Source organism: Pteropus alecto, unplaced genomic scaffold (assembly GCF_000325575.1).
Source record: "Pteropus alecto unplaced genomic scaffold, ASM32557v1 scaffold3, whole genome shotgun sequence".
NCBI classification, from domain to species: Eukaryota; Metazoa; Chordata; class Mammalia; order Chiroptera; family Pteropodidae; genus Pteropus; species Pteropus alecto.
Window position 1 is genome coordinate 65,086,120 of NW_006442484.1, and position 24,824 is coordinate 65,110,943.

General features: G+C 32.8%; 1 protein-coding gene and 2 pseudogenes across 4 annotated transcripts in view; all 3 read right to left on the bottom strand.

Annotated features, from left to right (window-relative positions):
• The window catches only part of ICA1L (islet cell autoantigen 1 like), a 71,418-nt gene that overhangs the window by 29,472 nt on the left and 17,122 nt on the right, over positions 1 to 24,824 (bottom strand). For 3 of the 4 annotated variants that reach the window (XM_006921367.3, XM_025039542.1, XM_025039543.1), the window contains exons 4-12: positions 23,350 to 23,422; positions 19,786 to 19,909; positions 18,470 to 18,668; positions 16,523 to 16,648; positions 15,179 to 15,277; positions 13,849 to 13,934; positions 12,313 to 12,356; positions 6,073 to 6,150; positions 706 to 954 (exon numbers count right to left, since the gene is read on the bottom strand). In XM_006921367.3, coding sequence (XP_006921429.1) covers positions 706 to 954; positions 6,073 to 6,150; positions 12,313 to 12,356; positions 13,849 to 13,934; positions 15,179 to 15,277; positions 16,523 to 16,648; positions 18,470 to 18,668; positions 19,786 to 19,909; positions 23,350 to 23,422 — 1,078 coding nt within the window. Of the gene's footprint in view, positions 1 to 705; positions 955 to 6,072; positions 6,151 to 12,312; positions 12,357 to 13,848; positions 13,935 to 15,178; positions 15,278 to 16,522; positions 16,649 to 18,469; positions 18,669 to 19,785; positions 19,910 to 20,863; positions 20,951 to 23,349; positions 23,423 to 24,824 lie in introns of all 4 variants that reach the window. The other variant, XM_015596423.2, reaches the window with a different exon arrangement.
• On the bottom strand, positions 3,096 to 3,214 carry LOC112470827 (annotated as a pseudogene).
• On the bottom strand, positions 22,964 to 23,077 carry LOC112470591 (annotated as a pseudogene).

Consider the following 24,824-nt stretch of genomic DNA (forward strand, 5'->3'; position numbering starts at 1 on the left):
TTCTCTCTTCTGGGTACCTACTCAGAAAATTTGAAAACATTTATTCATAAAAATATATGCACCCTGATATTCATCGCAGCATTATTCACAGTGGCCAGGACATGGAAGCAACTGAAGTGTCCTACGATAGATGACTGGATACAGAAGCTGTGGTACATATATACAATGGACTATTACTCAGGCATAAGAAGAGATGAAATACTGCCATTTGTGACAACAACATGGATGGACCTCGAGATAATCATGCTAAGTGAAATAAGCCAGATGGAAAAAGTTGAAAATCACATGATATCACTAATATGTGGGATATAAACCTAAAAGCAACAAATAAGCAGGACAAACAGAGACTCAGGGATATGGACATGGACTAGTGGTTACCAGAGGGTAGGGGGTAGGGGAGGAGGGACGAGGTAGAAGGGGTAAAGGGGGGTCAAAATAGGGGGTTAGGGGAGGATGAAGTGGGTAAAGGGGATCAAATATATGGTAGCTGAAGGAAACTGGACTCTGGGTAGTAATCACACAATAGAATATATAGAAGTCAAATTATAATGTACACCTGAAAATTATATAATTGTATTAAACAATGTTACCCCAATAAACTTAAAAAAAAATCAGTCTCGTTGATTTTAGCAACCACATGCACATAGTTTTGTTTCACAAAGACAAAATAAGTCACAGTTGTCCAAATATTTCATAGACACTTACTGTTGATAGCTCCAGCAGCATGCAGGCCAAGGTCAAAGAGATGTGAAGGGAGGAATTGTGCAGAATGAGCAAGAGGCTCAGACCCCACAGAAGGCTCCTGGGACGTGAGACTGGCACTGGGGCTCCCAAACGCAGTCTGGCATTCTTGGGTAAATTCACTAGTACTTGTAGAACTTAGGAGGTTGTTCAGAAATGAGAATTCCTTCTCAAAATCATCTTCCAATGAATCTACAGGTAAATCTTTTGCAACTGTTGAGTGAAAATAAAATGAATAGCTTTTTTCTTTTTGAGTAAATAAGAGTAGGATGTAGGGCTAATCAAATTTGTTTCATTGTTCTCACATTTTATTAACATAATTTTTAATAAGCAAACTGGAAGTTTATGTGAAAATTATTTCTAATTAGGTAGGCTATGGATCAAAATGACATTTCAATGAAGGTATAATAGTTATGAATATCCACATATAAATAATTAAACCAGCACCTACGTATGTCAGAAACTATAGGAGCTGCAAGGAGAAATACTAACAATAATTGAGGCTTTAATGTATCACTCTCGGTAAAAAAAAAAAAAAAAGGAGAAAAATAAAGCTATAAAAGATCTAAACAGCATAATAAGGTAGTTATTTTGAATATATACAAACCCTAACAGAATATATACTTTCTTCTTAAGCACGCATTAAAAATTCACAAATATTAATTACACTAAAGCACATGAAAATATCAGTTTCTCAAAGTAGAAATATTACAAATAACATACTCTGATTACAGTGCAATAAAATAAAATTATTAAAAAAATGAAACCAAAATAGTCACAGGGATGTGAAGTACAGCATAGGGAATGCAGTCAATAATATTATAACTATATATAGTGCCAGATAGGTACTAGACTAATCTGGGGGATCACTTTGTAAATTATATAAATATCTAATCACTAGGCTATACACCTGAAACTAATATAAAATAATATTGAAAAAATAATAGAAAAAAAACATCAAAAGTACCAGTATACACATAATAAAAGTCTCGAAAAAATGGAGGGGTTGGCTTTAAGAAATAATAGACAAAATGTACCAACTTTGTTGAAAACACAAATCTACTCATCCAATAAGCCTAACAAAACCAAGTAGAATCAATCTAAAGAGATCTTTATCTAGATACATCATAGACAAACCCTTGAAAGCCAATGATAAAGTGAAAATCCCCATATTCATGCACTAAAAGGATCAATATTATCCACATGGTAATTAACTCCAAATTCATGTATGAATTTAACATAATATCTATCAAAATCTCATGGGCTTTTATTTTGGGTAGAAATTGACAAGCTGATGGTAAAATTTATATGGAAATGCAAAGGGCTTAGAATAGCCAAAACAATTTTGAAAAAAGAACAGTTTTGTGGGAAAGCCACAGTAATCAAGATAGTATGGTACTGACCAAGACTAGGTATACAGATCAGTGGACCAGAATTTAGAATCCAGAAATACACCCCTACATTTTTTGGTCCTCTATTTGATTTCAATTAAAATGCCAAGAAAATTCAATGGAGAGAGAAGAGTCTTTTCAACAAATAGTGCTGGAACAACTGGGTATATATATGCAACAAACAAAAACAAAAAAAACCCTTAGATACTCCATGCCATACACAACAATTAACTCAAAATGATCATAGTCCTACATGCAAGAGCTAAAATGATAAACTTTCAAGAAGAAAACATAAAAAATATGTGTGACCTAGGGTTAGGCAGAGTTCTTACATATGACACCAAAAGAACAATCCATAGAAGAAAAAATGGTAAACTAGACTGCATAAAATTTTTAAACTTTAGTTTTTCTAGAGGCAAAATTAGGAAAAGACTAGGATAAAATATTTACAAGTCATATATCTGACAAAGTACTTATAATAAGAATATATAAACAAATCTTGCAACTTAATCATATTAAAAACTCAATTAAAAAATAGTCAATAAATTGGCCAAGAAAGAAGATATGTATGGCTAATAGGCATATGAAAAGATGCTCAACATTCTAAGTCACTGGAGAAATGCAAATTAAAACAACGAATTAAAAGTACTAGAATGTAAGACATATAATACTAAATGCTGGTGAAGACGTCGAGAAATTAGAACTCTCACTTTTTGCTAGTGGGAATGAAAATGGTACAACCATTTTGAAAAGCAGTTTGGAGAGTTCCTTAAAAAGTTACACTCAAATTTACCATATAACTTAGCAATGACACTCCTAAGAATCTAAGAAAAATGAAAACATATGTCCACAAAAGAAGTACTTGAATATTTACTTTTTTTTTAAGGCAAGGCAACCCTTGGTTGATCTCACAGATTGCAAGGACCTTGTCAGCTTACAATCCCTTATTATTATTATTTTTTATGCCTACATCATCTGGTCTTCCTAGGTGGTCTCCCATCCAAGTATTAACCAGGCTCGACCCTGCTTAGCTTCCTAGAACAGACGGGATCAGGCTTGTTCAGGGTGGCATGGCCATAGACTACTTGAATATTTATAGCAGCAATATTACAATAGCCAAAAAGTGGAAACAATTCAAATGTTCATCAACTAGTAAATGGATAAACGTAATGAGGTATATCTATAATAGAGAATACTATTCATTAACAAAAAGTCATGAGCTACAGTGAGTGAAATGTGGTATATACATATAATGGAATATTATTCAGCCTTAAAAAGTAAAGAAATTCTGCAATATGCCACAACATAGATGAACCTTAAAGACATAATGCTAAATAAAATAACCCAGCCATAAAAAAGGCAAATAATGTGTGATTCCACTTAGATGTAGTATTTGGAGTAGTCAAAATCATAGAGACAGAAAGTAGAATGGTGGGTGTCGGAGTGGGGAAAGGGGGGAATAGGGAGTTACTGTTTAATTAATATAGAGTTTCGGGTTACACAATGAAGAGTTATTGAGATGGATAGTGGTAACTGTGGTATAACATAATGAATGTATTTAATACCACTAAACTGTATACTTAAAAATGGTTAACATGGCAAATTTTATGTTATATGTATTTTACCATGTTAAAAAAATTTCAGAGGGAAAAAAGTAATGAACTGCTATATACAACATGGATGAATCTAAAAAACACTATGCTTAATGAAAGACACAAAAAGCCAGACAAAAAAGATTATTTTTTGTATGATTTCATTTATATGAAGCACCAGGTGTACATAGTTTCACAGGGAAATTAATAGTAATGCAAACACAGTAAATAAAATATCAACAGACTAATGCACAATGACAAAGCCGGACTTATAACTAAAATGCCCACTATTATTTAACATTGTTTTGGAAGTAGTAACCAATGCAATTAAACAAAAGAAATCAACTAAAGTATAACAATTGGTTAAGAAAAAGTAGGACTATCTCTATTTGCAGGTGACATGATAGTATACCTGGAAATCTCTAGAAAATCAATGATAAAACTCAAACTATAAAAAATTCAGCAAGGCAGCAGGATATAAAATTAACATGCAAAAATCAATAGTATTCATATATACAAAACAATAACTAGTTAAAAAATATAATGGAAATGAAAATCTTTTTATAATGGCAACCAAAAATATAAATGCTGATAAATAAACTTAACAAGAAATGTTCAAAACCTATATGAAAAAAAAAAAAACCCAACTATATCTGAAAGCTATACAAGTAAACTTTAACAGAAAGATGTCTCTTGTTTTTTGGTTAGGTCGTCTTCACATCACCAAGCTGTCAGTTTTCACATTTAATGTTATCATAATAAAAGTATCCATGAGCTTTTTTAGGAGGTAGGCAATTTGATATAAAGTTCATATTGAAAAATAAACATGCAAGAAGAGCTAATAATGAAACGAGGAGGAGGATGTAACCCTATCAGATACAAAGACACTCAAGAAAATTTCTTTAACTAAAACCATGTGCTTCCTAACATTCCACGTGGGTGTTGTTGTTTCAAACAGTATGACCTATTGACTTATGGTGTCTCCTGCTTAAGAAGCATGACTGTATCTCTGTTACCAGAGCAAACAGCTATAGAATTTAATGACCTACCCATATGTAAAATTACTTCTACTTGTGAATAATTAGAATATAGGAAAAGGTTTGGAAATTTTTTTATTTGTGAAATTTAAAAACTAGAGTACCTTTCAACCTTCTGTAATGTTCAAGATTTTATAATAATGTTTCTAGTGTATTACTGTTGCACTGTTAGGGCCTGTGTTTTACCTGGGCAAGCCAGTAAAATATTTGATGGTGACACTCTTGTTTTACAATCACCCTTTGAAAATATGTTAGAAAATATAAAATTATTTATTTGTGATAAAGAATAAGTTCATGATTTGTTCTTGTACAAATAATGCTTAAGGCAGATGTTGAGTCTCACAGTGATGCTGGAAGCATATTTTACAGCCTAAAAACTATTTTTATATTAAATATTTGAACACATGAGGATAAATTCTAACGTTTAAAACAGAAACAAAGAAGCATTAGCCTCAGTTTGTACAAAATGTCTACTGCAATTGAACTCTTGATAGGTCAAACCTGAAAATCATTCCAATTTTGTCAAACTGCTGTTACTGGTTTTATCAATAAAGTTTAAGCAAATGGCTTTAAAAAATCATGTGGCACACATCAAGAAAATATAAAGTTCAGAAAAAGACCCAAATATATACAGAAATCTAGTATATGATTGGAAGTTATCTCAAATTACTGTGGTAAAGATGGCATTAAAAAATGATATAAAGGACAACCATTTGTAAAAATAAAACATTTAATCCACTGCTAACATAACACCATATGCATGAATATACTCCAAATGAATTGGAACTCTAAATGTAAAAATAAAACAATAGAAACACTAGAAGAAAGTATAAATAAATTCCTGTAATTTGGATTTTGCATATGCTAAAAATCCAATATAAGAAAAGATTAATAAATTTGACTATATAAAGTTGTTTTTAAATGGCAAGAAACAACTAAAACAACTATATAAAAAGTCGAAAGACAAATGACAAACTGGGAGAAAATGTTTGCAACATTAATTGCTTAGGAAAAATATTCAAGGTAGTATTGACTGAGTGCCTGCATTGCTGGATGGTTGAGATACATGTGGCAGTAAGACAGTCCTACCTGTCCTCACAGTTATACAGATACATTCTGACAGGGCCAAAACATACAAAACAAATAATTATATTATTTCCATTGTGACGGGCTATAGAGTAGAACTATGCAGTTGCATACCTGTGTAGAGACATATACAGATTTTAAGGTTAAGGAAATAAATAGTAAATAAAAACTAAAGAATTTTAAATAAATTATCTATCTATACACAGTGAAATGATAATTTCTTACCATTTTTTTCAGAGTTAGAAAACTGAGGTGCTCCAAATTCTTTTATTTGAAAATCTTTTTCCTTGTGATATTCAGTTGCTGAAACATGAAAGATAAGTTGAACAAGAAATTCAGCATGCTTATTTACTGTAATATTTTGTAATAATTTGACTGAAGTGTTCAATTGACCTAATCAGATTATAAAAGGGAGATGTAAAAATTTTAAGAACCATATACATCATATATTGCACGTGTGTGTATATACACATAAATACACAGACACATTACTTAGTATAGACACAGAGATAAAGAAAATCAAAGATGTTCATATCTTCAACTATTATCAGGGACATTTTAAAAAAAGATAAATGAAATGTAAATGTGTCCCACATACAATTGTAGATATCACTGCTGTATGGAGAGCTTAGAAATAATACATTTAAGGACATAGAAGTAACATCTCTGCTACTCTCAAAATTCAGTGCTCAGTTTGGGATACTACAAAAAGAAAGTGTAAAAGGTTAATTCAACCAAAGTAATCGAAAGGAAAACAAATTCAAGAGAAAGGTATAAGGAACTACTCAGGGTTATTTAGCTTTACGATAAGAAAGATAAAGAATAAATTAGGTTCTAAGTTCAAATATAGTTAGTATAAAGATGGTGAAAAAGTACAGAAGATAAAAAATGGACTTTATTGGTAAAAATTTTAGTTGAACATTGGAAAAACGTGGAGGGCAAAATCAGGGAATGAGGAAGAGATTCTAGAGGTGGCTAGAGAAAGAAGTGAGCAGAAGAACCAGGGTTTGAGGGCAGGGAAGGAACAGGTGGCAGAAAGATGGGCAGAGTCACACCACAGAAAGTTTTGGTATGCTAGAGAAATAGAGTTTGGGGAACAAAGAGACGTGTTAAAGGACCTTTAAGGAAGTGCTGCTGTATAAGATGTAGGATAACCTCTCTCTCTTTCTCAGAAATCTTTAATAATAATCTGCTTTACTCCATAGTGCATTTGGTATGAATTCATGTGGGGTTTGGTTTTATTTTACTTTAATGCTACAGACATGTGTGAGATTGGGATCAACACAGGAATAGGAGACAGAAAGGGCTAGCTCAAAAGACATAGTTTTATTCCATCATATGAAATACCACTTAAGTAAATATCGCAGAGAATAAATGCTTGAAGCCATTTCAAATTACTTCTTTGAGATAGTTCTAAAAGTTAAATTATTCAGTTAATGTCTGGGATGTTTATGTTTTTCAGAAAGGTTATCCCAGTTTCTGCTCTACAAGTAGTGATAGTGTTATCTTGGTTCCAAGGATAATGAATATTTTCAAAATGTTATTAATATGATCAATGAGAAATACTACTTAGAAATATAATAGATTAAATACTCAGAAGCACCCTTCCTTACAAAAAAAAATCCTTGTTAAAACTATAAAATATACTTTTAATGCAGTGCTGGACTTATTTGAAACAAACAATGAAAGCTGAAACCAGAGCTGGGAGAAGGGAGCAGCAAGCAAAGAGGAAAGCCAGATGTCCAGGAGACAAAGCCTTCAGCGAACACAAAGAAAAGAAGCTGAGCCCAGGATTCCTACATTAAGCTAATGACCCTGGAAGGAGGTTAAATTGTTCACCAGACTGGTGGTGTTCCTTTGATCTGGAAAGAAGCAAAATGAATTTTCACTAGAGAACAATCTTCCACGCCTCTATGATTGCCATAGATTAAAAGCAAACAAATATTAGGTCATAATCAGAAATCACAGAACAAGCAAGCTGATAAGCTACCAAGAAAATATTGGGAGAATCCAACTAATAATAGATAAAGATGCCCCCATCAAGGATTTCAAATACTTATATTTTTACATATAGACTGAGTCATAAGGTGAGAAAAAAACAAATGACTATAAAAGCTGACTAGGCAGATTTGTAAAAGAAACAAATAGAACTTTTAGAAATAGAGTAGTTATTGATGAGGAAAAAATAACTAATATAGATTAAATAGTAGATTAAATGCGAGAAAAGAAAATTAGTGAAGAACTTTACCTAGAACACAAGATTGAGGAAAAGGAAATGCAAAATATAAGAGTGGTTAAAAGATATGAAAGATGAATGAAAGGTCTAACATAAGCTTATTGGAGTTCTGGAACAAGAGAATAGAGAAAATGGAGGAGAGGCAATATTTTAAAAGACAATGGTTGAGGTATGCATATTTTATCACATCAGAAAAAAAAAAAAGAGTCTATGGCCATGCTACCCTGAACAAGCCCAATGCTGGCTGATCTCAGAAGCTAAGCAGGGTCAGGCCTGCTAGTACTTGGATGGGAGACCACCTAGGAAGACCAGGTGCTGTAGGCATAAAAAATAAAAAATAAGGGATTGTAAGCTGACAAGTTCCTTGCAGTCTGTGAGATCAACCAAGGGTTGCCTCGCCTAAAACAACAACAACAACAAAAGATAATGCTTGAGTATTTTCCAGGACTGGTAAAAAAAAAAAAAAAAAAGATACAGGAAACACAACTTATACTATAAAAAATGAGGGGAAAAACCCCCCACAAAGAACTCCATGTTTAGACACACTGTACTGAAACAGCAGAACATCAAAAACAAATAGCACATCTTAAAAGGTAGAAAAGGCAAACTCACTATAAAGGAATAAAAATTAGACTAACAGAAGATTTCTCAAAAGTGCACAGAAAGCAGAAAACAACAGAACAATATTTAAAAAGTACTAAAATACCAACCAATTTAAAATTGTTAATTGAGCAAAGATGTCTTTCAAAAATGAGAAATAATATTTCCAGACAAACATAAGCCAAGATTACCACAATGGCTTCTTTAATAACTTTTATACTAAAAGCTATAGTTAAGGAAAAAGAAAATGAGATCACAATGAAGATCTAAAGTAAAGGAAGAAATAGTAACAAAGGAAAAATATTGATAAATTAACATTTCTTCATACAATAATGTTCTAATTTTTGTTCTAACGTTCTAATGTGGGAGATTAGAAAAAGAGACAAATAAAATATTGGATAATAATAGTAAGGATGAGAGTGACTGGGATTAGTTTTCTAAAATCTTTGTAACATTTGGGGGATACTGAGATATTAATAAAATTAAGACTTTAGAATTTATTAAGTATGATAAAATTCAAGGAAAACCACCAAAAACAGAAAGAAAAAGTACAACTTCCAAACCAGGACATGAGAAAAAGACAAGACTATGAAATCTTTAAAAACAAATGAAAAAAATTCAATCCAAAATAAGGCAAAATAGGGCACAAAATATAGATCCAAATAAATCATGACAATAAATGCAAGTGGACTAAACTCACCAAATAAAGGAATGACATATTGCTATGTTGAGTTTAAAAAAAAAAAAATCCTGCTAAATCTACATATTTTTTAATACTTAAAAAATAAAAGGACATGGGGGAAGTTGAAAGTAAAAGGGTAGAAAAGGTATATCAAGCAAATATTAATAAAAAGAAAACTAGGTAAGCTAATCTAATATCACATAAAGGAGACTTTAAGCCAAGAAATATTATTAGGGACAGAAAGGGTCACTATTTAATGATAAAAGATTAATTCACTAGAAAGATACAAACATTTATAAAGTGAAAAGTCAGACACAAGATGATCACATATTGCATGATTCCATTATCTAAAATGTCAACAAAGGCATATTTATATAGAAAGAAAGTAGATTAGTGGTTGGCTAGGGGTGGCCATGAGGGATCTTACTGAAGGAACGAAATGTTCTGAAATTGATTTATGGAGATGGTTGCAACACTCAGTAGTAACTAAAAATCATTGATTTGTATACTTGAAGTAAGTTTTATGATATATAAAATATACCTCAATACAACTTTTAAAAAAAACTTGTGGGATGCAGGAAAAGAGAAATTTTGAGGGAAATTTTAGCCTTAAAGAATAACCACCAAAAAAAAAAAAGTACAGAAAGAAATAAAGAACTAAAATTAATAAAATAAACATTCAGTAGAGAGGATTAACAAAGCCAAAAGTTGGTTTGTTGAAAGAATAAATAAACTTTTAGAAAGATTAATCAAGAAAAAAAAAGGAGAAGGAACAAATAAATATCTAGAATTAGAAAAAGGACATAATTACTAATACAGCTGGTTCTAAAAGATAGAATAATACTATACATGGTTGGTGAAACTACAACAACGTTCATTATATTTCATCTGTGACTGTTAAAAAATGTTCTCTAATTGGGTACAGGATTATTATGTAAAGATAGCAAAACTTTTGAAAACATATGTGAAGCTACGTTAGATATACAAGTTCATGATTATTGTGGCTTCTTGTTTATCAGTATGATCTATATTTATGTATAAACCTAAAAGTGCCTTCCACATTTATTGGACACCTACTATGTGCTATGTAGTTTATAAATACTATCTCTAACCCTAGTGTCCCTCTGAAGTAGGAGTATATGACTCATATTTCGTAAATGAGAGGCATAAATGACTTGTTCTTAGGAGAAACTTTGCAGGCCAGGAGAGAATGGAATAATATGTTCAAAATATTGAAAGAAAAAAAAAAAACTGTCAACAAAGAATACTATATCCAGCAAAGCTGTTCATCAGAAATGAAGAAGAAATAATTTCCCAAACAAAAGCTCAGTCAGTTCTTCACCACTAGATCTGTCTTACAAGAAATGCCAAAAGGCATCTACAAGCTGAAATAAAAAGTACTAATTAACCTCAAAAAAATACATGAACACGTCCAATTCACTGGCAAAAATAAATATACAGTATTGTAATATTGTAATATTTTACACTACTCACAAAAATTATCACAAAAATTATCTCAAAATGGATTAAAGACTTAAATATAATATCTGAAACCATAAAACTTCTAGAATAAAAAATAGGAAAACTCCTTAATAATGGCCTTGGCAATTTTTTTTTTTTTTGATATGACACCAAAAGCATAAGAAACAAAAGCAGAAATAAACAAGTGGGACTACATCAAACTAAAAATCTTCTGTACAGGAAAAATAAATCAACAAAATGAAAAGGCAACCTATAATATGGGTAAAATATTTGTAAACCATATATTTGATAAGGGGTTCATATCCAAAAAACATAAGGAACTCATATAACTAAACAGCAAACAACAATAGCAAAACCCCAAATAATCTGATTTTGAAGTAGGCAAAAAACTTGAATGGGCATTTCCCCAAACAAATAAGATATACAAATGGCCAAGAAGTACATGAAAAGGTGCTCAACAACACTAATCTTCAGGGAAATACAAATCAAAACCTCAATGAGATATTACCTCACATCTGTTAGAATAACTATTATCAAAAAAGACAAGAGAATGAATGCTGGTGAGGATGTTGAGAAAGGGGTAATCTTGTGCACTGTTAATGGGAATGTAAATTGGTACAGTTATTATGGAAAATGGTATAGAGGTTCCTCAAAAGATTAAAAGTAGAACTACCATGTAATCCAGCACTTCCACTTCTCCGTATATGCCCAAAGAAAATGAAATCACTATCTCAAAGACGTATCTTCACCCAACGGTCATTATCTACAATAGCCAAGACATGGAAACAACCTAAGTATCTGTCACAGATGAATGGATAAAGAAAAAAAATATACAAACAACAATATTATTCAGCCATAAAAAGGGAAATTCTACCATTTGTGACAACATGGATGAACCTCAAGGGCATTATGCTAGGTGAAATAAGACAAAAACTGTATGATCTAAAAAAGCCAAACTCACAGAAACAGAAAGTAGACTGGGAGCTGCTAGGGTCTGGAGGATAGGGGAGATGGGAAGATTGGTCAAAGGGTACAAATGTCCAGCTATAACATGAGTAAGTTCTGGGGACGTAAGGTACAGCATGGTACTATAGTTAACACTGTATTGTGTATTTGTCAATTACTAAAAGAGTAAATCTTAAATGTTCTTACCCCCTAAATAAATATGGTAACTATGAGAGGCAATGGATGTGTTACCAAATCTTATTGTGATAATCATTTTGCAATATATGTATATTAAATCACATTGTACACCTTAAACTTACACAATGTTATATGTCAATTGTAATTCAATAAAGCTAAGAAAAAAAGCAAACTCAAAAGTGTTCAGAAGAGACTTATAAAGTGACTGAACGTGTTTTTTAATTGAATGGATATTAACAAAATCTCCTTTAAAATGCTGTGACAAATTGATATGACATTTAAAAAGTGATTATTTCACATTTTAATGCATTTGCCATCTTACCTGATTCACTTCTCAAGCTCACTTCCTCACCTGACAAAATTAACCTAAAGCAAAAACCAAAAATGCAAATATTTTGGTTAAAATACATTTGAGACTCATATTCCGCAAATAGTTTAATGTGGTTTAAAAAAAACTTTTTTTTAACTGGTTGTCTGGTAGATCTCCTAAAATCTGTCTGAGACAAATCTAACTTCTTCTATAGGGCTACATAGACTGTGAAAATAATCCTCTACTCTTTATTCATTCAGTGAACATTTACTGAATATTGACAAAGTAGCAGGCACTGTGTTCAGCTTTGTAGGCACTGTGATAGTAGTACTCTATCATAGAGAGTATCTGTCACCAAAGCCATTGAGTATCGAGTTTAGTTTTCAAGCATTGAAGAGTTTTGCTCAACAATACTTGGGAACTAAATAGATGGAATGAAGAGCTGCAGAAAAAAAATGGAGTACTGCGTTTTAAACAATGAAATGATGTTTGCAAAAGAAGACACATTTGCCTAAAATATTCTCAATTAATACTACTTTTGGATATTTATATCATCCATCTGGTGTCATAATAAAAAAATGAGACAAAGAAATTAAACACAAATTTAGTCATTATTCCTGGGATACAACCTCAAAATTCTAGTATTGAAGGTTGTTTTTAATAAGTCTTTAAATATATTTTATAAGCAATATGGTATTTATTTGCAAATACCACAAAAATAAGCCTACAGAGCAAACAGGTACTTATGACTCGGAATAAAATTTCCAGTGACAGTATACATATGTATATTTTAAACAATGGGAAAGAAAGAAAAGGTGGAATCTGTTAACTCAAAAGATAGCGCTCATAATGCTGAAGATACATGAGAAGATTTTGAATAAAACGTTCATAAAATGTGGTGAAAAAAATTACTAAATTAATGTATTTAATATATGATTTTAAATGTCAATGTAGAACTAAGTTAAGTTTAATTTATAACTATACAATTACTTAACCTACATTCTAAAATGTTTATATATTCAAGTTAGCCAAAAAAAAAATTGTTTGAATTTCCCCACAGAATGAAGGGGGAATATGCTTATATTTCGGATCCCCTTCCACTCAACAATATATGGTTTGTAACTGGCCTTATTGCTGGGTTTCTTATTACACTCAGTACAATGTGGTTAAAATGAGAAGTGGCAGCTCTGACAGGAAAACGAAGGTAAGATGTAACAAGAGGAAGACAGGCACCATGCTAGGGCACCTATCCCTTTCTTTTTCAAGCTGTCCCTTCTAGGATTCATTAGTAGAGACTCTTAATACAAAGTTCAGTCTCCCAAGCTACAGAGTTTGCAGTTATCACCCCAAGGTGTTTGTGCTCCTATCGCGGCCTTTGCCTGCCAGGTTAAAAACTGGGGGTAAAAATAAGACTTCAAAATGAATGTTAATGCTAACTGGAAAAATGACATAAGAACAAGTATTCAGTAAGCCAGAGAAGAAACAACTCTTTCCAAATATATCATACAAGGACCTCCATAACATAATATATAACTTTTGCCTGCTTACTTATTGAAGTCTTCAATGAGAGAATTATTTTCTCTCTGGTCTTTTTTGTGGTCTTCAGTAAGCTTGCTTGAAGTGTCTTGGAGGTTCTAAGAATAAGAATTTGATATTAAGTAAATGAAAAGAATCTGTTTCTCTCTTTGTGCAGACAAAATGAGAATAAAAATTCTAAACAACAATATAAAATAGGAATAGTTCTGAAGTAGAAAGTAAGAGATGTGGGAAAGGTATGATAATTCGAACTGAGCCCCAAGCCTTTGTTTATCCTGGCTGCTTGTGGCAGCCACCCACACTGTGACGTTGGCTAGCCACAGGGTTTACAACTTTGTGATAAGCCAAAGAAAACTATATTGTGCTGCTAGCTTGTACTGCAATGCTCTAAATACAGCTAAAGATTTTCATCTTCAATTCAGAGCAGAAATTGGATATTACATTTGGCTAAATACACAGTATGTCATCCAATGAAACATTAATATAAACTGCAATATATTATGTCAGAACATGACTTAAAAATCCATACCAAGTCCCTGGAATACACCGTTGCAAGATAAGAATCCATCACAGATACCATATATAACATGAACAAACCCACCAACAACATTTTCAAGCTGTACTGAAAATAAGGCAGAATGATAAGTTCCAAGGTACTGAAGACTAGCCTGCCAGAACTGAAGAAATGATTACCTCAGTGTGACTCTGCTGAATAAGCCATATGCAAAAAAGGTTGACAGGAAGATATACAAATGTTAAAAGTATTATAATTGTAACCGGAGAGTACCTCTTATCCATAGGTTTACAGAAAGAGTTGATCTAATGCAGTAGTTGCTTCAACTGCAATCACACACATATAATCACCAAAACTGGAATAACTGTATCATAAATCACACTTATGACATGAGTGTAAAAGTTAAGCAAATAATTTTTCTTTAACTTCTAAAATTGTCAGGTAGGTAATCTGGTCATTTTTGGAAAACATTACCTCTTTCCATCACTTGTTCCTCTTAAGTTTTCCTTCCCATAACCTTTTCTTATCTCTTTTGCATTTTAATTTTTTTTTTTTTTTTTTTTACTTTCTCCCTCTTTTATTACTGCCCCACTAATATATCTTGAGCCTATCAGTAGTATTCCCATTTATTTTTTTAGTGCTGCTGATAGCATTTGGAATCAAGGAAGTGGCTGGCTGAAGGAGTGCAGATTCTTGGTGGAAGGAATATAGAAAAATGTTTCCCGGTGTTTTATAAATTTAAAATGAGGCTTAGCAAAAAATAGTTTCAATGTTATTATCCAAACAAAGTGTAACATATCTAACAAAAGAACATTGAAAGAAATGTACCTTGAGAGCTACAAAATCGTAGGGATGAAAGCCAATACAGGCTCCGTGGATTTCAGACATCATTTGAGCTGTCTTCTCCCAGAATCCAAGCAGTGTTCTCTACAGAAAAAGAAAAGGTGACATTAAAGTTCTGCTTCTTTTCCATGATTTTTTCAGTGCTATTTTCCCTCGCTAGTGTAGTAGATAAATAATTGCCGAATAATAAGCAGCAGGAACTAAATTCAATTTCTAAGTTTGAGGAACCAGAACACTATAAATTGCAATTCTGCATAAGAACTGGCATCTGTATCTACATGTATGTGTTATCCGTATACAACACTGGCATGTACACTGGAGCCAGCTAGAGTATAACTGCAGCCAAGAGAATGAAACCGGTGGCTTAGAATACCCTCACTTAGGGTTCAAAAATGTATTCTCAAGCTAACTCAAGTAATGGGGCATTTTTCTTGCTGCTTTAAGGTTCCTGTTCAAAATGAGAGGGATGAGCAAGGAGAATAAAGAAGAACTGAACTAACAACTACTGTGTTTCAGGCATTATGCTACACAGATTATCATATACTTTTATTTTCAAGTGTATCCTTTCTTGATTCTTAAATTCCACAGTACTGAACTGAATTCGGTAGACTCCCCAGAAGCAGTCGTGAATATCTATTTCTTTTAGTTTATTATTCTTTTCTTATGTAAATGCAGTTTATTCTATTTCGCCATTTACAAATACATGTTAAAATCAGTAACTGCTACTTATTAATATTTAACTTGTTCATTATATGTATTTATGTGTGATTTGGGGTAATATAAAACAAATGAGACTTTTGAGGTTAAAGTGGTATGGGATGGCAACTTGGCAGAACACATGACCTAGAATTAGAAAATTTAGGTTTTTAAGTCCAACACTGCCATTTACTTTAATTCTTACAGATTTTAATTCTTATAGGTTTTCTTTCCTCATCCATAATATGACAGAAAAGTTTAAAACTTTTTGGGCCACAGCATCTTTGCTTCAAATTAAATTATATGCAGAAGTCCCAAGTGGAGTAGCTCTGGGTAAACCAGGGCTAATAAGCTCCTCGACAGTCTCCTTCGCAACCCTAGACAGACCCTAAGTCTCGCTGACATAGGACACCAAGGAGAATAATGTGAAGTTACTAGAGCAGACAATCCCTAAGGCCTTTTTCATTCTAGAATTCTATGATTACCTGGCTGTCATAACCTCAGTAAGTCAATTTTGGCAAATCAAAGAAATCTGATCATTATACAAATTTTTAAACCCTTTAGACAACTTTTAAAAAGGAATCTCACCACTCATCTTTACTGCAAGGACATGCTGACCATGGAGGTGGGTACCTGGTAGGTAGTGAGTGAATGAGATAACATATTGCAGCGACTAGCTCCAAGTAAATCCACTTTCTGACAAACATCCATCTTTAACTTGTCAAAAGAAGCTTTGCTATTTCTCACTTGGATCTGTACCTACAAACACAAATATGTTAATTATTATTGCTGATAATACAGATAAAAATATACTATACAGGTTCATGATACATATTTTCAGACACATGAAATTGTAATAAACACTAATGACTTTCCTCTGTATTATTATTTCATGATTAATGGTAAAGATTTTGGCTATTTTTAGTAATTATAGGAGATTCTTTCCACTAGATATCTTTATGCTAAGAAGGTATGCACTGATAGATGGAAAGTAAAGAGTTAAGAAAAAAACAAAGATTCCCAATAAAAGGAAACATCTGAAACTGATGGATAATATTTAGGTAAGAGTAAAAGAATAGAAAGAGGACCTAGTTTAAGTGTTCTGAAGCATTAAAATCTGAATGATGGAGATATATTTATAAATTTAAATATAGGCCTATTCTATTTCTTATACATAAGGTGAATTATATGTCACCAAGTAATGTGAATACTCAACTTTTAAATATACTCATTCATTCATTCAACAGATATTTATAAGGTATCTATTATGTGCCAGGCACTATGTTAGGCACTGAGATACTGTGAATAAAACAGCGTTCTTCCGCATCACCCGAGTGGGGAGAAACAGGAAAATGAGAAGTAAATAAATATGTAGGATAATCTCAAAAAAAGATAACAAAAGACAATATGTAAGATAATCTTAAAAAAAGATAACATCAGTGAACAGAAATGGGTGACTACTTTTGATAAGATAATCAGGGAAGTCCTCGGTGAGCTCATGCATGTTGCTTGAACTGGGACAGAAAGGCGAGGAGCTGGCCATGCTAATAAGACCCTGAGGAGAATATTCTAGGCCCAGGGAAAAGCAAGGACAAAAGTCTTGGGTGTGGGAGGTGGGTGAAGAGCTTACCATGTTTGTAGAACAGGAAAGAATGAGGTAGTACATATTCCTTCCTGGAGCCCAGAGAGGGCTGGAGCATAGAAAGTAAGTGCAAGATGTGGCTGCAGAGGAACCAAGGGTCAGATTGTGCAGCGCTATTTGGGTTCAGAGAAGAGAACTGAATTCTATACTTTCTTTTTTTAATTGAAGTGAAATTCACACAACATACTTTTAATCATTTTAAAATATACAATTAAGCAACAATTGTGCAACCATTCTCTTGGATTGTACTTTAATTGTCGAGGATTATAAAGGGGATAGAATAACAGGTTGCCGTGGCCTGAGGCCATGTGACAAACAACTTGCCAGATATGCTGGGAATAATCAGTGAGGCAAACCATTTACAACAGCTGGCATAGAATAAAGGCTCCATCAATATTAAGTATGATTTTTATTATAGGTACTTTAAATATTTATGAAATGAAGGAGTAAATGAATATTATTCATGTATGGTAAATTCAGGGGACACAATTTACAATAGGAGTTTATTTTGCAATAACATGTGTCCATACATAGATAGTTGCTTTAAAAGTTTGTGGTCAAACTATGTATTATGGCAGAATGAAAAATTTGATAACCTTCACTTTACTTATAGTTAATAATCATTTTACATGAATTTTTACTCTATTTATTCCTCACTAATAAACTCCTTCATGTAAACAAGTCTCAAAAGTCCAGTTAAACAAGATCTATTATGAGGGGTATAAAAATAATAATAAAAAAAGGTTGATGCGGTAAGGATGCCACTCAAAGAGTAAAAGAAAATTGTGACAACCTTTCGGACTTCACCCAAAGATCTCCAAGCAACCAAGAATTAATAATGTAACATTTTATCCAAAACTGTCTGATCTTGATTAAGTTATTCTGTAGAAGTTCAATAGGTTTATGTATCAAGAAAAGGAAAGGATGTATTTTCATACTTTTCTGAACTTTTCCATCTGTTTTAAGGTGTCGGGGTCCAGTTCTTGGGATACATCTTTCATCCATAGCAGAGCTCCTCTGTATTCTGTGCGTGCGTGCTCCATCCGATTAATTGTCATCAAGGTATCGGATACTGCCCTTTGACTAAATGTGGCTACTTCTTGCTTAAGACGAGACAGGGGAGTATACAGGGCCAATCTAATGGCACAGAGGTAAAAATCAGAGAGATGTACATCCCATAAGCAAAACAAAAACGAAGGTTTAAAATAATCATAAAGCATATTTTCTATTAAGATGAGTCTATAAATAGATTATTAAGTTGCCTAAGGAGCTTTAGAAAGCACATAAGGATGATACAGCCAACTTTGAATTGTTAATAAAGATGTGTCTGTAGTTTTCTTATTTTAGGAAATATGTCATTTTTGCAACAGTTTGGATGTTAATCCATGTATAAACAACCTGCCAAGTAAATGTGCCATTCAGAAAAGAGTTCCATGGGTAAGAGAGATCCTGTATTCATAAAGCATTATCCTATAAATAGAAAAACAAATTTAGGAAAAACCTGAATATAGAAAAGCAGATAAAAGTACTAGAAAAACTAATGAGGATCGAGTTCTTAGCGGCCGAGAATGAGGACAAGAAAACAAGGATTTAAGAAACACAAGTCAAACCCAGCTCCTCTGGTCTGCTTTTGACTTAATGACAGTGGAGGGTCTTGTACAGAGTGTCTCTTTGTCATTTAAAGATGGACTTTTGCACTGATGTAGTGTTTCAGAATAAAGCCACTTAAGTTATATATCATCATTACAAGTCTGATAAGGCCTCTTTTCATTTTCTTCTGAAAATGCAAACATTTTGGCTGTATTTCATAATTGTAGGAGTCTTTGAAGCAGGTATCTTTAAGCTAATAAAACTGTAAAATGATAAATGCAAAGTATATAATTAAGAAGAAAAAATTTCCGCTGCTTAAAAAGTTCCAATGTACTCATAGTCTAGTATCCAAAAAAGTGGAAAAATATTAACTATACATATTTAAATTTTAGTTATTCTATATCTTTGTTAAATTAAACTCCTTAAGCAATTTAAATATACGCTTCAAGGCTATTTCTTGGAATTAAGCAATTGAAATGTCAATTTTAAAATAACCATTTAAAATACAAATAAGAGGCATCAAAACAATTATATACTCAATATATTTCTCTTTTAATCCTCTACTGGAAGGTTTAGTCACCTTTTCAAATATGCAAATTTAGGTACATACAGCAAAATGTTCATACTGACTACAGAGTTAACGATGATGGAAAACCATGTTAACCTTTGCTTGGCTGAGGAACAGAGTGCCTTGCCAGTGGCGTCCATCATTCTGCCAGCTTGCGTTGTATCTCGTTCTGCTTGACACTTTAAAAAGAGGCCTAGTTCATCTTCTTCCTCTGATATAACTAGCAAAAAAATTACAGTATAGTTAATTATTTCATTTTATCATTTGCTTAAAATATACATACACGCAACTAAAATTCTCACAGAAATAATTCTCTACACATTAGAATTATTTGAGGGAAGAAGATGTTTTTAAAATGTAATTCCTGGGCTCCAGTTCCAGAAATTCAGATATTATAGGTCTGAGGAGCTACTTTTTTTTTTTTTTTTTTAACAAGTACTCCACATGGTTTTGATGCAGTGAATCCATAGAACTCGCTTTGGGAAAGGCTGATCTTTAGTGGAAGAAAAAATTCCAAAATGACAAAACAAAACCACAAATAATGCATTTTCAAATGTGCAGAAATGCATTTTAGGATTTGCTTCTTACAAAGTATTTGTTTCCTATTTAAATTTAACTTATTCTTGACTTCCATCCTGGCTTCGGTTTCCTATGCTCAGTATCGCAGACCCACAGATGTCCATAACTTTGCTACTGAAATCCTAAAAGTTCTCACACAGTGCCCTGCTCCTCAAAGTGTGGTACAATGACCAATGCTAGTCCAGAGTCACTTGTTACCAGCCTGTGGCAAGTACCAAATCTAAGAAACTGTTACCAATTTGACTATTTTATATCTGTTGAATCTAATAATAAAAAAATGCTTATATTTTTCAACCCCTTTCACTTCATTTCTCTAAAACTCCATTTTTTTATTGTTTTACCAAAGTGTCAGTTTAAAACAGATTGAAAGTAAAACACAAAACAAAAATGTGGTCCTTTACTACAAAGTTTTAAAAGCACTGCTGTAGTGTAAAACAACCCTCCCAATCAAAATAAGACTAATAACTGGGGAGCCCATAAAGTGTTCAGACTGTAAGCTTAACGTGAAAAAAATGACAAATGTCATGCCTAATTTCACTCAAGTTTACTGGCAAAGAAACTGAAGTTAAAAACTGAAAGGGAAGTCCCTCCGTACCTCTGAGGCAGCAACAGAACTCAGGCCTTCTCATCTGCTGGCTCCCCATTCCCACTGCTCCTCCCTGTCGGGCCTACAAGGGTGACCCTAGGAGAGCACGACGATGTTATGGGAGAGGGTGTCTACACATTCTGCAGTATCATCTTTAATAAAACCATAAGCTGTTTTGTGAACATTTAACCTGCTTCAGAGTGGATTAGATTTGGGGAGTCTTATTAATTTCATACTCTCTTTCCTGTGATTAAGTATACTTCAATGAACACTACTAGAAAAATATCCATTTGTAAATGATGATTCAGAAAGCTCTCTGAACTTGGATTATTTTATTGTCAAGTATCAACTGAACATGAATTATCACTGAACCTGATCCTTATCAGTACAGAAAGGGTAGGAGATGGAACTGGATCTGTGCTGATTTCTGTGTTAGAACCTGCTACCAAAAACTGCAGAGACCCTACTCCTACGTGTTCTTCCTCAGTTAAGTGATTCCCATAAATATTAACAGTGCTGGACTAACCAATTTTAGTTGTCTGATGTTAGTCTCAACAGAAGATGTATTTATGGTCTTCAAAAAAATCACATAATTATATATAATCTTGAAGAGAAAGTACACAATGATATATATTCTCATCCTGAAATGCTCCACAGGTATGCTAAAAGATCTTATGATTTCAGGACGAAATGCAGGACACATAAACTTGTTTATGTTTCTTAACATTTCCATTTCTATCACAGGACTCCCTTGGTCCAATGATCGTGATGACTTTTACTGCTTAGTAAAATATTTAAGGTTCTTAGCAATCTGACCCATCTTCCTTTGCTCTTTTATCCCAATTATAAACTCTTCAGCCTATGCAGGCTGTTCTTACCCTAATTTATTCACCTGACTCCAAATTTCATGTTTTATCTAGTTATTCAACTTCTATAAACCCTTTAAGTTTTACTTTACTTCCCATCAATGGAGTTGCTTTGATTAATTACTCTAATCCACAGTTACTTCTCACTCTGAGAGAATTCAGAATTATGCCTGTATCACTATTCAGCATGCAATTACATACTATTTGGTATTTCTTATTTTGTTATAAAAAGTTGTTTCTCCAACTATTTCCTTGGGAAAAGCACACAGTCTTACATATGGCAGGCCCTCAAAAATTATCATGCTATACTGGATTTTTTTTTGCTTTAATGGCACAATATATGAGCTTTGATTATAATGTTTTGATATTAATTTACATAGCTACACAAGAAAATCATTCATTAAGTAAAAATCATTTGAGTACAAACTACATGCTAGACATTGTTTCTAGGTTTTGAGGACATAGAAATAAACAAAAGAGACAAATTTCTGTCCTTTAGTATTCTAGTGGTGGTAAGAAAAACATAGATAAAATATATATAACGTTGAATTTTGTTAAGTAGACAGAGAGTTATGAGAAAGAGGGGTATTTCATTTTAGATACAGGGTCAGGGAAAGCCTCACTGAAAAGACGACATTTGACCAAATACCTAAAGGAAGTTAGGGAGCCTACTATGCAGACAGGCCTACTGTGAAGGAAATCAGTATAGCTGAAGGGAGAGAGTTTTAGGAAATGAGGTAAGAGAAGTCGCCAAGATCAGAGAGGTGGCCACGTTCAGTAGGCCACTGTAATTAAAAAGAAGAGATCCAAAGATTTAGTTCCAACCTGAAGAGGTCGAGGAGAAAGAAGAATCCAACAAACGAAGGATACTGAGAAGAAATGAGCATTAGGAAGAAAGCCAGGGAAGTGTGAAGCCTGGAAGCCAAGTGAAAAGAGTGTATCAAGAACAAGGGAATAATCAACTGTGTTAAATAATGGGATAAGTAAAACAAGAAAAGGACTAAGATTTGGTGATTGAGTTTAGCTCTTTGTGATTATGATATGAGCAATTTGGTAGAATGGTGGAAATGAAAAATTGACTGGAGTGAGTATAAGAGAAAGTGGAAAGAAAGAAATGGAAACTGAACATGCAGACAATTATGTCAAAATTTTCTGTGAAAGGAACAGAGAAATGGGATGGTAACTGTAAGGGCAAGTAGGGGTCAGGAGAGAGTTGTCCCCGCCCCTCACCCCACTCCCCCCATGCCTACAGCACCTGGTTTTCCTAGGTGGTCTCCCATCCAAGTACTAACCAGGCTCAACCCTGCTTAGCTTCCGAGATCAGATGAGATCAGATGTGTTCAGGGTGGCCACAGACTGGAGGAGAGAGTTTTTAAGTGATGGCAAATCCACTTAAAATGCTGGGCAGGAAAACTGAACCCAATAAAATGAATCTGTCAGAGGACTGGATGAACTGAGGATACTGGGGCTTAGAGAACAGGTCACTGTAAATATTCATATTTTGTCATAAGATATTATTCACAAAACAGTTCAATAAACTATTTTTACATTAAAGATTTCATTTTAAAAAATACAAATGAATATTTACATTAAATAGGAATTAAGGGGTATTTATCTATGATTTCATACCATTGAGTCTTAGCTGATATTTCTCAACTATCTTCAGGAGTTCTGAGCATGTCTCTTGAATGGAGTGAAAAACCTTTGAAATATAAATTTTATTAGGACAATTCACAGAACCATAAACAGATAAAATAAAGTATAAAATATCTGTTATAAGCACTTCAAAAGCAGAACATTTTCTTGTAAGTATTATATCTATTTTCCTGTACTGTGATGACTTCAGTTTTGGCTTTACTTCTGATGTAGAAAGCAAATTTAGATTACCCCTATGAGCTGGAAAAAACAGTGATAAATACGTGGGAGTTAATAAAAATTTATAACTGTGGAGTCTGTCCTTTCCTCAGCTCCAAACTATCTAAATAGCAAAAATGTAAATCCAACACAAACTGCATCAAACATTGTCAACCACAGATGAAAAGAATATAGATAACCTTAGAAAATATTAACTCTGAATCTGGCTTTTCTCCAATATTGGTCTAAGCAAAACAGGTTAGTAAATTTACCATAAAAACTAAACAATGTATTACAACATCAAAAATAAATTACTTGTGGATTATTTGTTTAGAATTTTCCATGAATATGAATCCCTTTATTACTACTATTGCTAACAGGTAACAGAAAAATAAAATATCCACTAGATTACTATTTCAAAGTAAACACATAAAAATTTGAGATTAGGACATAATATACACATGAGGTAACTCTTCACAAGTCTATAAATTTAGGTTTTCCCAGAGAAAAGAGCTGGCACAGGCTTAAGGTTGCAGCCTTCTTACAGAGCCCTATGCTAAAGAATTGTTATGAGACTTTAGTTCAAAGAGATCTTGGCATTGTGATATATTAGGCCCTAACTTTGATTATTAAACAAATTTCCAATATCACCGTTAAGCCTCATTATTCTATCTCTGAAGCAGGTTTGCTATTATATTTTTTGGTATTTGATCAGACCTAAGGAAGATTTGATAATAGACACTACAATCTAAATGGAGAAGAAACCATTAATTTTCTATGTAAATTTAGGTATGTTTAAATTGAATTTGGTATGCTTGAATTGGATTTGACAATTTAAAAAGCTGTTTTAAATCAATATGGAAAAAGACCAGAAAAGAATACAAAAACAATAGTTGTATTATGATGAAGTGATTATGGTTGATTTTTTTCCCCATGGGTCCTTGAAAGATTTATATACTATTGCTTTGTATTTTTACAATGAAATTCTTTTTTCAGTTTTAGTGAGATATAATTTGACGAATAAAATTTTAATACATTTAAAGTGTACAACATAATGATTTGATATATGTACACACAATGTGAAAATATTTCTAATTCTTAAAAAAAGTAGTACAAATATGGGAGAAAGTTCTTTGTTGATTCCAAATATTTGTCTAACAGACAAGAATAACACTGAATATAAAATATGTCACCCACAGATTATCTAAAGATGTAAAACAATACAAAATAATATACTTCTGTGGGAATAC